This window comes from Oratosquilla oratoria, chromosome 27 (genome assembly GCF_046742065.1).
Source record: "Oratosquilla oratoria isolate Oo_2021 chromosome 27, ASM4674206v1, whole genome shotgun sequence".
NCBI classification, from domain to species: Eukaryota; Metazoa; Arthropoda; class Malacostraca; order Stomatopoda; family Squillidae; genus Oratosquilla; species Oratosquilla oratoria.
Genome location: NC_134803.1, coordinates 12122077 through 12135884, shown reverse-complemented (window position 1 = coordinate 12135884; position 13808 = coordinate 12122077). Strand labels below are relative to the sequence as shown.

At 35.5% G+C, this 13808-nt stretch overlaps 2 protein-coding genes across 7 annotated transcripts in view; one reads left to right on the top strand and one right to left on the bottom strand.

Moving 5' to 3' along the window:
- Positions 1 to 3807, bottom strand: part of Naxd (NAD(P)HX dehydratase) — a 54606-nt gene extending 50799 nt beyond the window's left edge. The window contains exons 1-2 of one of the 3 annotated variants that reach the window (XM_076210233.1): positions 3670 to 3770; positions 2350 to 2412 (exon numbers count right to left, since the gene is read on the bottom strand). In XM_076210233.1, coding sequence (XP_076066348.1) covers positions 2350 to 2412; positions 3670 to 3767 — 161 coding nt within the window. In that variant the 5' untranslated portion in view covers positions 3768 to 3770. Of the gene's footprint in view, positions 1 to 2349; positions 2413 to 3669 lie in introns of all 3 variants that reach the window. The other 2 variants (XR_012967673.1, XM_076210234.1) reach the window with 2 other exon arrangements.
- Positions 3808 to 3887: 80 nt separating this feature from the next.
- Positions 3888 to 13808, top strand: part of mtm (phosphatidylinositol-3-phosphate phosphatase) — a 161383-nt gene continuing 151462 nt past the window's right edge. For all 4 annotated transcript variants that reach the window (XM_076210225.1, XM_076210223.1, XM_076210222.1 and 1 more), the window contains exons 1-2: positions 3888 to 4026; positions 4128 to 4202. The gene's annotated coding sequence lies outside the window, so the exon portion shown is untranslated. The remainder of the gene's footprint in view (positions 4027 to 4127; positions 4203 to 13808) is intronic.

Below are 13808 nucleotides of genomic sequence, written 5' to 3'. Positions count from 1 at the left end.
AGGTGAAGAATACGCTTCACATGAGTTCATAGTGAGTGCTGGTTGATTTCGTTGCTTTCGAGAGCGTTACCAGGTTCACCACGTGTTGTCGAAAGGTGAGGCTGCTAGCAGTGATGCGCCTGCAGATAAGGCATTTGTGGAGGAGTTTGATAAATTATGGATGAAGGATATTTACATACTTACGACCACGTCTAGCTGATGCCTATTATGAGTTTACTAATACGAATACACTATAATAAGTATTTTCTTTCTTTAACTTACCATATCATATTAACAACTAAGCAACTGAAAACAATACTGTATACAACTGTAGGAGAGAAGTTAAACACAGAGTATGGGATCCAATGTATTTAACGTTTTGCCCACCAGGGCTTCTTCAGAAATAACATAGTGGACAAATATCTGACTCCTTCTATAACCCAAGCTTGCGGGGAGAAACGGACATGAAACTGGTGTAAAAAAGTACAGACTGAACAACTTCACACCAGGCTTAATGACCCCCTTATGGGTCGATAGCCTTAAAAAAGTCCACTATGTTATTTCGGGAGAAGCCCTGCTGGGCGCAACGTTAAATGCATTGGATCCCATACTCTGCGTTTGGCTTCTCTCCTACAGTTGTATACAGTATTGTTTTCAGTTGCTTAGTTGTTAATATGATATGGTAAGTTAAAGAAAGAATGGATTGAAATGGATGAGAAAAATAGATCTTAAAATTCACATATATTTAGAGTACATACAACAATTGAAGAATTAAGAAAAAATTATTAAAAGGAAACTACAATTTAAAAAACTTAAAAATGGTAAGCAAGGTTATATTTAATACGTGTGTGTGTGTGTATACAGGTATAGTATATATATACAGTACCTGCATATGTATATATACTGAAATACAGTACAGTATTAAAACATTAAAGAAATAGAAAAAAATAGAAAAATGAAACTAAAAAGCATTGATAAATAAACAGTAAACAGCTTGTATTTAATAGTATTCAATAGAAAAAGTTACTTAAAAATGCAACAGATTGATATGTATCCTAGAGTAGAACCTTTGTGTCGGCCATTTTGAATAGGATCCGACTTACGACTGGTTGGTCGGAACCTATCTAGGTCGTAACTCGGATAGTGTAGGTACGGGCACAAAATTTTCATTTTTTTTTTAACTCTTAAATTATTGTTGCATATGAAAGGTAATTTTATTAGAAACAAAATGCTTTTTAAATTTTTTAAATAGCTCGAAAAATAAGTGAGATATGATTTTTTTAATTATTTCTTTAGCCCGCACTTTTGGCTGGACTTCACCATAGCAAAATGTTAGAATTAAGGGTGGTCATTTGTAAAGATTTCGGTAAAGAAATACACATTAACTCTAAACCACTGGTCCAATTTTATTAAAATTCGGAATACTTGGGTTTTAAGGATCAACACATCACATGAGTATGTCAAAAACAATGCAAGACATCTCCATCATACCATATTTGCCTTTTCATGGCAACCATGAAGTTGTCAATTTTCAGATTATCATAAATAAAATCCAAACCCCTGGCCCAACTGACATGCAACTTGGCATATTTTGGTTTTACGGGTCAATAAAACACCTGAGCATGTCAATAACATTGCAGGACCTTCTTCTGATACACATTCCTACTAACACCTATCACGTTGCCATGGCAACTGTTGTCAATTTAGAAATAATCAATAAAATCCAAACCCCTGGCCCAACTGACATGCAACTTGGCATGTAGAGGTTTTATGGGTCCAAAAATATCCTGAGCATGTCAAAAACAATGCAGGACTTTCCTCTTACACCGTTCTTACTGACACCTATCACGTTGCCATGGCAACGATATGTCGAATAGGCATCTAAGCTTCAAGAAACTTAGATTGCACAACTGCGCTATTACCAACGATTTCAAAGTTGCTCATATCCGGTAGAATAGAGGCTAATAAACAACATTGTTACATTAAATATTATATGATTTAGTTTCTTGCCTTTACACTTTTACTCGGAAAACTAATTTGCCATTGTGTTGAAATCGGCAAGAATTAGTAAAGTTTTGAAGAACTGGGCATAAACTTGTTTAACAACAAGATAATTCTAATACCTTGCGAATGTGCTGAACGCTCCAAGCATTCAAACTAAGAAGAAGAAGAAAAAAAAAAAAAAAAAACGGGGCGCAAAAGATGGCGATAGGGTGCCGCGCATGGTTTCCTGCATGACTACATGCCTACATGTGAAGACCCTAAGCTCAAACATCAAGTGATCAACTATCTTAAGCTTCTCATTTCCGGGAGAAAATAGGTTGATAAACATGTCTATATAAATTAAAATAATCTTTATTGGTGCCTTACCTTAATATTTTTACTTGGAAAACTATGTTACTGAGTTTGATAACCAAATTTCCGTTTAAATCGCTGAAAAAAAATTATATTTCAAGAATTGGGCATACACTTGCAAAACAACAAGGTAATATGAATATCTTGCGCATGCACTAAACGCGGCAAGCATTCAAACCAACCTAAACAGAAGCTAGTGGGCCGCAAAAAATGGCAATGTAAACAGTACATGGTCGACAGTGGCGCCTCGCGTGGATTCGCGCATACCTAGATAGTGGCTGTATTTGAATTCCTTGGCTTTTTCTGATTCTAAATATATTTAGTATATACATATATGCAATTCTGATCATTATTAACCAAGTTATGGGTCACTTAAAACATGACCTCACATGCGACCTCAAATTTCCCGAGGTCATATCTTTTGAACCGTTTGTCTGATTGATCTGAAAATTTCAGAAATGGATTCAGGGGCTATGATTTCCCTATCACTATATTTCATCAAAATCTGAGAGATGAGGGTGTTAATTTAAAAAAAAAATTGGTTGAATTAACCGAGAATGCCCATTTAAATGCCTGCATCTCTAACTCCTCTCTTCTTCACCATATACTGGGTAGAGGATTCTTTTCACTATGGACATCCCACCTAATTTCACTTCCCCTAACTAGAGTATATAAAGGTGGCAAAGCCAAATGGCAACAGCATATCATCATGGATAAGGTTTCATTCAGGTAGGGTACTAAATTAGTAGTGAAGATGTTAGAAGAAATGCCATCATGTGATATGATATGAGGACAAAACCTCATATTTTTTACATGATAATCATGGAAAAAATATGAGGTTTTGTCCTCATATCATATGATGGCATTTCTTCTAACATTTTCACTACTAAATTAGTACCCTACCTGAATGAAACCTTATCCATACTTATAATCTACTAAATGCACATCGATGACACCCCGGTTATTTACATATCTGAAACCTAATGATATGATCTAATCCAACTGGAAATGAAATTCCTCGTCTTCAATCCACCAATGCCGATTGAGGACTGATATCAATTCAAAGAAGAATGTTGATCACTCTTTTAAACATCTGTTATCCCTTCTTTAGCATTACTAGAAATCTACCTTATCGATACGATACTGTTCTCAAAAATATACGTAATGTTAATCGATGACATGTAAACATTTTGATACAATCATAATCATAGTCTAATGATCATAATCATGACATACGTAAACCACCAATGTTAACACAAACTTGCTTTGTAACAGTCATATATTTTTGTTGGATATACATTTAGCTGATCAAAATTCAGGAACTGAAACACTAACCTTGTTCTAGTCACGAACGTTGGAACTTTTGCATACGTTTTTTTACTATTTCGTGTACATTTCAATATTGTCAATATCATTCGGCTGTTGACATTCATCGGCTGTTTAGCGACTTTCTAGGCGTGTGGAAGATAAGACCCTGAAGAAATAGTTTCATGAGTCTTGTCTCACATAGAAAATGTCGTATACGTTAGTACAATATTAAAAGTATCATTATAATGACATAGAGTGCACATGTTCCAATAGCGAAGATAATGTAAACTTATATTTCTTATCACTAAAGAAAGTTTCATTCTGGATGGGTGGCACTGTGTTTATGTCAACTGTAAGGCAGCACTGTTTCGTACCTGCGGAGAGGTACTGTACAATTTTGGATTTAGTAGGCTATACCTTTAGTAAATTTGTGAATAAGATGGTATGACTGTTATGCTCTGTACTAAAACAAAGTCCAAATACAGGCCTCGCCAACGCAACGGGGAGCAGTTCGGAAGCTACACAACTTGAGCAATTAACAGTAATTCTGCTACTTCTAGGTAAGGCGGTACATTTCATTAGTTGGGTAAGTTTGGAGGAAGTTAGGGAATTTGTGGATATACTCTTCTTTTACAGAGCATGCTTTTCAAATCATTCAAATTGTGTCTGTGCTTTAATTCACATTAGAAGTGAAGTTAGGTTAACAAAGCTCAAAAGACAAGATACTGTGTTCTGTCTCGGCATAAGCATTCATTACTCATACTAGCGGTCTCACTAATTGCCGAGAAAACCGAGAAAAGCCGAACAATACAACAAAACCCAAACAAGGACGGGTTTTGCTCAAATGCACATTTCTATATATATATGGTTGCATATAGTTGAATTATTTAAACTTTTTTCTTTAAAATGTGTGATTTTCATGTAATTTCAGTATGACCAACCACAGCTACATATACCATAACAAATTAGCATATGGTTGCATTATTTGATTTATTTTCTTTAAAAGGTGTGATTTTCATGTAATTTGATCAAAGAGAAGTAACGTTTTTATCCTCTGCAAAATTACCGACCCCAGCTACGATTCGTGGTTACGATTCGTGGTTACCGCTAGCCTGCCATCTATGTTCTGCGAATGCAGATCATCACTGAGCGTCAGAGTTGCCAGATTGGCGTTTTTAATGCCAAATTTTGTATTATTGGAATGTTTTTACTGTGTTTGGCAGGAAAATTTGTTGGGTGGCATTTTTGGGGGGCGTTTTTAAATACCCGGTCGTGATTAGAGATCATTCTTTTACTTATATCAAGAATTAAATGATGATGTATATGAATGATATAAATTTATCTTGGTTATATCATGCGGGAAATGTTGCAAAGATTTTGTGCCTAGCCAAAGGATGTTTCAGCTCTTCTTTAGTGAAAATATGTAAGAACGGAGTAGTGCATCAAACATTTCTAAATCTGATGATGCTTTTGATTATATTTAGACACAATAGAAAAGTCACATGTATTTTTTATTCATGTATGTCATAGTCTCTAGGAGGTTGTTTAATAAACTGGTTTAATTTATTGTAGAGGGTACTAAAAAGTTTACTTAGGAACTTAAACGTAATGTATGGAGTAATACATTTTATTTTAATTATTAATATTTTTTCTTTCTCACATAATACGGAGTATAATATATTTTATTTTGGAAGTTCATATCTTTCTTTCCTTTTCACACACAGTCTTGAAAGTAGATTTATTTCAGAGGATGGTGGTTTATTACAGTACCACTAGAATTAAATGATGGTGTACATGAATGATATAAATTGATCTTGGTCATATCATGTGACATTGTTTTATATTGGCTAGTCAACAGTAAAAATGATTTTTATATTGTAATTGTAGTTATACACATTTTTAACTACTTGATCTTGGTTATATCATGTGGTATTGTTTTATATTGGCTAGTCAACTGTAAAAAATAGTTTTCATGTTGTAATTGTAGTTATACACATTATTTTTAACTACACATGTAAAACCAAAATGCAAAAAAAAAAAATCTTAGAAAATGTAATGGTTGGCATTTTTGGGGCATGTTTTAAAAACAATTTGGCAGTTTTTGGCAGCATTTTGTCAGAAGTTGGCATTTTTCCTGGTAGAAAACCTGGCAACCCTGCTGAGCGTGGTTGATGGAGTTGGCCAAAAACATAATACTTGTAGAATTTCTTGTGAGGTTCGAACATGTGGGGCATATTTGCATACTAACTTGAATAAATGTAGAGTGATTTTATTTTATTTTAAAAACTATTGTTGTTTATTTCTTTATAATACAAAGATTGCATAAATATTGCATACAATTAAATAAAAAATATTAATTAAATTTTATTTGAAATGCGCTATACAAAATTTATAGGCTATGAAATATGACATTGGATACATGGTATTATGCAAAGTAGACCACTTGAAAAAAGAAACTAACGAAGCAGAGCGCTTTCGTATATTACATATTCAATGCAAAAAGTACATAGTTGAATAGAAATACATATTTTGTATATACATGAAAAAGGAATACAAAAACTCCATTAAATATTGACGTCAACTTCCCGTGTTCCATCATGCCAACCAAGAAGACCACAGAATGGACTGGGATAACGCACCAGTTATATTCAAATCCCATTGTAGCTTTCAAAGTGGTACCATCGCAAATGCCAAGATATTCCGCAAACCACGTTCCAAGAACTCGGTGAGATGTCCCTTGGGTACTGGTGCAACTCTTGCGTAACGAACGGGTGCTTCGAGGATAAACTATTGCTTTTATGTATAACCATAGTAGTTTGTTGCAGGAAGCACAAAAAGGGAACAAATATTTTTGCGTAATACACCAAGTACATCAACACCTATAACCTTGGGCAAGTTTGAATTTAAGATTTGTTATATTCTTGGGGGTGTTTTTCGGCGTGTTTCAAGTATCGGTTATCGCCCCCCCCCCCTCCCATAACAATCTTGGATCCGTGCCTGGGTGGTATGGATCAAACTTCACTCTATTTAGAAACACTATTGTGTTTTTAGTGTAATAGATTGCATGTAGTTGAATTATTTTCTTTAAAAGGTGTAATTTCCATATAATATGATCAAAGAGAAGTTATGTTTTTATCCGCAGAGATATGATAGATTCTGAATGGAGAACATTCACGCTCGATTGCTCATCACATCGATTACGCCCTGTCATTTACCCTAGTCCCTATCTCTGATTGACGTGCTAACCACACCGCAATTACCGAAAGTACTGCTACCCGAGACTTCCCCCTTCTTGAGGAATCTCGCTCTGGCAGGATTATGTCCCGGTCTCACGCGTTTAGGCGCACTCGGGCCTCGTGTTCGATAATTGTTGCGAGATTACAAAGGTGGAGCATGCTGACAGGAGACCTTTTGGCCCATATCTAGGTCGGATGCGAGAAAAAATCATAATGATAAAAAATAAATAAATAAAAACTATAATAATGTAGATAACAAATAGAATACATAAACAAATGCAAAGGTATAGTTAGATAATAAACAGGTTTTGTGCGTTAAGCGACTTATTTGGCACCAAAAGGATTTTTTTATATTGTTCATTCATCCATTCATCCATAAATAAATAAATAAAAGTAAATAAAGTATAAATAAAGAATGACCAAAGTAGTTATGTTGGTGCTCAAAAAATAATAATGGCATTTTGGTGTTCTAAATTTTAAGTAAACAAAGAAACGAGTTAAGCGTAAACATGTCCAGCTTCAGAATAAACTAAATACTTTGCGAGCAGCATCACGATGGCATATCAGATGTCAATGATTTCCTTCGTCGTGTTGGAAGAAGTCTGCGATCATGAACTAAAAGTTTCAATAAACTGTGTTTCTCATGATGATATCTGTGCTAGAACGTTGACAAATACCGGTAATTCTACTCGTCTTACATAATTGTAAACTTATTAAAGTGAATGATTATATTACATTGTATTGAAAAATGTATATCATGTGTCTATACATAGTAAAGAATTATCTATACATAAATTTCAATTGTTCTTGAATGATTGTATTACATTGTATTGAAAATAATACATATCATATGTGTCTATAAATAATAAAGAATTGTATATACATGAATTTCAATCTATCTTTTTTTCTTAATACAGATATTTTAAGCTGATTATCCTATTATAACTTGAAGATGAGGACTAATTGTCCAGAAGACTAAATGCCCGAAGACCAGTTATTTTGCAAAGGAAGACCAATTGTCTGAAGACTTAATGTCCGAAGACTAAATGTCCGAAGACTAAATGTCCGAAGACTAAATGTGACAATGGTTAATCAATTAATAAAAGTTTATTGTATAAATTATGTACATGGATATATACATTAATATACAATGCGGGTAACAGCACCCCCGGGTACGGACAATTGCTCACCGGACCATTGCTCACCGGACAGTTGCTCACCGAACAAGTGATAAATAGGACATTTGCTCACCAAATGATTATTTTAGTTATATTGAAGTTTATTACAGCAATAATATACAAACAATATACAAACCTAATAACATAATATACAGGATTTTTCAGTTATATTGAAGTTTATTACAGCAATATTACAGGATTTTTTGTTATATTGAAATTTATTACAGCAATAATACACAAACAATATACAAACTTTCATATTTTAGTTATTAATTAATTATAAAATTCAATACCAATTTCTTCCATCAGTATATAGTGATTACAGTTTTACAACTGGTGCAGTACTGAAGTGGGTTTATTGTCCTTAGTGGTTTACAAGTCCAGTCTAATGGTGTGGCCAACTGCATTTAGAAAGTCAGGAAGACACTGACTTCCTGCAGCATACCCCTGGCACAGATAAAGTAAATCTTTACCATAATTGTTAGAGGCCAAGAACTTATCAAACTCTACAATATAATCTAATGCATTGTTTTTAGTTTGTTTCATTGACTAATTACCCTAACACTTCTAGTTCATGAAATAGAAGTGTTAAGGTTAGGAGTCAATTCAGACTATGAAAGTAAAATTTTCGACTTATTAAATGACAGAGATACATACGAATAGTTAGCCACACCATTAGACTGGACCAGTAGAATATCATTACTATATATTGATGGAAGAAATTGGTATTGAATTTTATAATGAATTAAAAACTAAAAGTTTGGATGTTGTTTCTGTATTATTGCTGTATATATGATACAATATAAGTTCAAGAGAAGTAAAAGATAATCCTTTGGTGAGCAAATGTCCTATTTGTCACTTCTCCGGTGAGCAACTGTCCGGTGAGCAATTATCCGGTGAGCAACTGTCCTACACCCCAGCACCCCAGTGGGAGAGTTGTCGTGCCCTAGTGGGTGGAAGGTGAGAGCGTGGTTCATACTTTCACAGTTGTTATTGGTCCATTTGAATGGAAGATTATAATTTCGTTGAGGTTGAAACACATGAGAACGCAACGAGGGAACCAGTTTCTCACTAAAGTACTCTGTGAACTTCGGTAAATCCTTATCGAATTTTAGGCGCATCATATGAGACCTCTCATTCACAGTTTCATTTTTCCTTGATTGTTCCGTGGACTCAGCATTTAGATGACGTTTTGCATTTTCCTCCAAGTGGCGGGTGCACAGAAGGAGCGTCGCGTTCGTGAAAAGAGGGCACAGAACATCCCACGTTGAGTCGTTGTTCTTGCCTTTATAGATTGTTGTCCGCACTCGTAAATTCGTGGCTAGGTGCTAATTCCCGCACAGTGCTACCGAAAAAGAGTTGAACTGGCAATTCCATCCCCGGTTACATGAATCGTTCGGTTCTTCACACCACCACACTTGTCAAGGACCGCAACGGCATTCGTATCAGGTTCCAGATGAGCTTCAAACTTGCCTAAGGTTATAGGTGTTGTTGTTGTTGTCGTTCCCTAGACTGTCTGTCCGAGCAGTCCCGTCTCCCCAAGGAATGCCATAGCCGAAACTGGGTTTTCCCACAAATCCTTTATAGAGCGTATGTTGTGTTGTTTGCGTGCATGATTGTGTATAATGCAGTCTTCCATTATGTGTTGTATGGTATGGGGTGAAGTGTTACATCCTGGGCAGCTGTTCACAATGCGGTCATCCAGCCTCTTCTGGTAGCTTAGAAGTGCTGGGTGGTGACCGCACCGCAGTCTGGCCAAGTGGACTCTGTCCTTTCGTGGGAGAGAGGATTCAGAAGGGTGGATATCAGGGGGTCTGGCATGCAGCAGTGTGTTGTCTTTCAGTGTGTTAATGGAGCGGTGAGTGATATGATTATGAATATGTTTCCGGAGGCTGGTATTTGGTGGTTGTGGAGGAAGAGAAGAGAGTATCTGTGCGTGATAAAGGTCTTTGGGTGTTGTTTTAATGTTTCTTGGTGTGTGTGGGTGTTCTGCTATGTAGTGTAGCGGGTGTAATGTGTTTGTGGTGGCTGCGGCAAGTGTTTGTGTGCCTCTCATGTCGAGGTGGTCCTTGACTTTGAGGACTTTTGTTTCATGGTGTAAATGGTCTGTAGGTGATGTATTTGTGCAGCCTGTAATTGTTTTTAGGGCTTTGTTTTGTATGATTTGAAGGGTGTTGTGGTGTGTCTCACTGAGATTAGGAGCCCATGCAGGACTTGCATAATTCAACAGTGAGCGTATGCATTGTTTGTATATTGTTATATTAGTTTCTTTGTTTTGTCCAAATGTCGTTCCAGTGATTGACTTAAGTGCGTTAAGTCTGGGTGTGCATTTGTTTTTTATGTTTGTGATGTGTTGTTTGAAAGACATGGATGTATCGTATGTTACACCAAGAATTTTCGGTGTGTTTGTGTGTGGTATTAGAGTGTTGTTGATGTAGAGATGAGGTATGTATTTGTGTTCTTTTGTCCAGTTGGTGAGAAGTGTTGCTGTAGATTTGGTTGGAGCTATTTTGAGTCTGTTTGTGATGAACCATGTGTTGAGTGTGTCAAGGTATGGCTGGATTATTTCTGCAGCTTTGTCTGTGTTACGATGTGTGCATGTGATTGTTATGTCGTCTGTGTAGGAAGAGATTTGTATTTCTGAGGTGTCTGGCGTGGGTAAGTCATGCATGTATAGATTAAATAGTGTGGGGGATAGAACTGAGCCCTGTGGTACTCCGTTCTTAATGTTTCTGATGTGCGATGATTGGCCATTATATGACACGTAAGCATTCCTACCTGCCAGATAATTGGCCAGCCATCTTTTGGTGTTATTGTGCATGTCTGTGTTATATATTTTATTTGTTAGGTTGTGGCGGGGGATAGCATCAAAAGCTTTACTAATGTCTAATGTTATAAGAAGTGTTCTTTGGTGGGGCCTATCTGAATTGATGCCATCTAAAATTCATTGTGTGAGGTTTGTCAGAAGAGTGTTTGTGGAGTGTAGCGGCCTAAAACCGTGTTGTGAGTCAGCAAGGGGAATATGTGGTGTGACAAGTTTAAGTATTAGGCGTTCAGTGACTTTAGAGGGGGTGCAGAGAAGTGTGATTGGACGGTGCAATGTTGGGATTGTTGGGTCTTTGTTTGGTTTTGGAATGGTGATTATTTTACCATGCTTCCAGATGTCGGGTATAGTGTTGTGTGAATAGCTGTAGTTTGCAATGTTTGTGAGTGCGTGTATACCTTGTGGTCCAATGTGTTTTAGGTGGATGTTGCTTATGTTATCAGGGCCACAGGCAGATGAGTGCTTGAGACTATGTATTATGAGTTTTGTCTGACTGTCTATGAAGGGTATATATTCTAAGTACACATGTGTTGTAGGTGTTGATGTACTTGGTGTATTACGCAAAAATATTTGTTCCCTTTTTGTGCTTCCTGCAACAAACTACTATGGTTATACAAAAAAGCAACAGTTTATCCTCGAAGCACCCGTTCGTTACGCAAGAGTTGCACCAGTACCCAAGGGACATCTCACCGAGTTCTTGGAACATAGTTTGCGGAATATCTTGGGATTTGCGATGGTACCACTTTGAAAGCTACAATGGGATTTGAATATAATTGGTGCGTTATCCCAGTCCATTCTGTGGTCTTCTTGGTTGGCATGATGGAACACGGTGAAGTTGACGTCAATATTTAATGGAGTTTTTGTATTCCTTTTTTATGTATATATAAAATATGTATTTCTATTCAACTATACTTTTTGCATTGAATATGTAATATACGAAAGCGCTCTGCTTCGTTAGTTTCTTTTTTCAAGTGGTCTACTTTGCGTAATACAATGTACGCAATATCATATTTCATAGCTTATAAATTTTGTATAGCGTATTTTAAATAAAATTTAATGAAAATTTTGTATTTAATTGTATGCAATATTTATGTAATCTTTGTATTGTAAAGAAATAACAACAGTTTTTAAAATAAAAATGTTCACTCTACCTTTATTCAAGTTAGTATGCAAATATGCCCCACATGTTCGAACCTCACAAGAAATTCTACAAGTATTATGTTTTTGGCCAACTTCATCAACCACGCTCAGCAGGGTTGCCAGGTTTTCTACCAGGAAAAATGCAAACTGCTGCCAAAATGTTTTTAAAACATGCCCCAAAAATGCCAACCATTACATTTTCTAAGATTTTTTTTTTTTGCATTTTGGTTTTACATGTGTAGTTAAAATAATGTATATAACTACAATTACAATATGAAAAATAGTTTTTACTGTTGACTAGCCAATATAATACAATACCACATGATATAACCAAGATCAAGTAGTTAAAGATAATGTGTATAACTACAATTACAATATAAAATATTTTTCTTCTGTTGACTAGCCAATATAAAACAATGTCACATGATATGACCAAGATCAATTTATATCATTCATGTACATCATCATTTAATTCTAGTGGTACTGTAATAAACCAGCATCCTCTGAAATAAATCTACTTCAAGACTGTGTGAAAAGGAAAGAAAGATATGAACTTCCAAAATAAAATATATTATACTCCGTATTATGTGAGAAAGAAAAAATACCAATAACTAAAATAAAATGTATTACTCCATACATTACGTTAAGTTCCTAAGTAAACTTTTTAGTATCCTCTACAATAAATTAAACCAGTTTATTAAACAACCTCCTAGAGACTCTGATATACATAAATAGAAAATACATTTGTGACTTTTCTATTGTGTCTAAATATAATCAAAAGCATCATCAGATTTAGAAATGTTTGATGCACTACTGCGTTATTACATATTTTCACTAAAGAAGAGCTGAAACATCCTTTGGCTAGGCACAAAATCTTTACATTTCCCGCATGATATAACCAAGATAAATTTATATCATTCATATACATCATCATTTAATTCTTGATACAAGTGAAAGAGTGATCTCTAATCATGACCGGGTATTTAAAAACGCCCTCCAAAAATGCCAAATTCTCAAAAATGCCACCCAACAAATTTTCCTGCCAAACACAGTAAAAACATTCCAAAAATACAAAATTTGGCATTAAAAACTCCAATCTGGCAACTCTGACGCTCAGTGATGATCTGCATTCGCAGAACATAGATGGCAGGCTAGCGGTAACCACGAATCGTAGCTGGGGTCGGTAATTTTGCAGAGGATAAAAACGTTACTTCTCTTTGATCAAATTACATGAAAATCACACCTTTTAAAGAAAATAAATCAAATAATGGAACCATATGCTAATTTGTTACGGTATTTGTAGCTGTGGTCGGTCATACTGCAGAGGCTAAAACATAACTTCTCTTTGGTGAAATTACATGAAAATCACACATTTAAAAAAAAAGAGTTTAAATAATTCAACTATATGTAGTCTATTACACTAATAACACAACAATAAGAAACTTAAAAGTGTAGTTTGATCCATACCACCAGTAATCATAGACGGTGGGCTGGACGAGTCGTAGCTGGGGTCGGTAAAATTGCAGAGGATAAAAACGTAAGTTCTCTTTGATCATATTACATGGAAATCACACACTTTAAAGAAAATAGTTCAAATAATGCAACCATACATATATAGAAGTGTGCATTTGAGCAAAACCCGTCCTTGTTTGTATTGTTCGGCTTTTCTCGGTTTTCTCGGCAATTAGCGAGACCCCATACTAGTCATAGCTAGGTCAACATAAAAATGGAATTCCTGGTATTTGAGTTGAAGTAGTTCTCATGGGATGCAGAAAGTCGCTATGATTA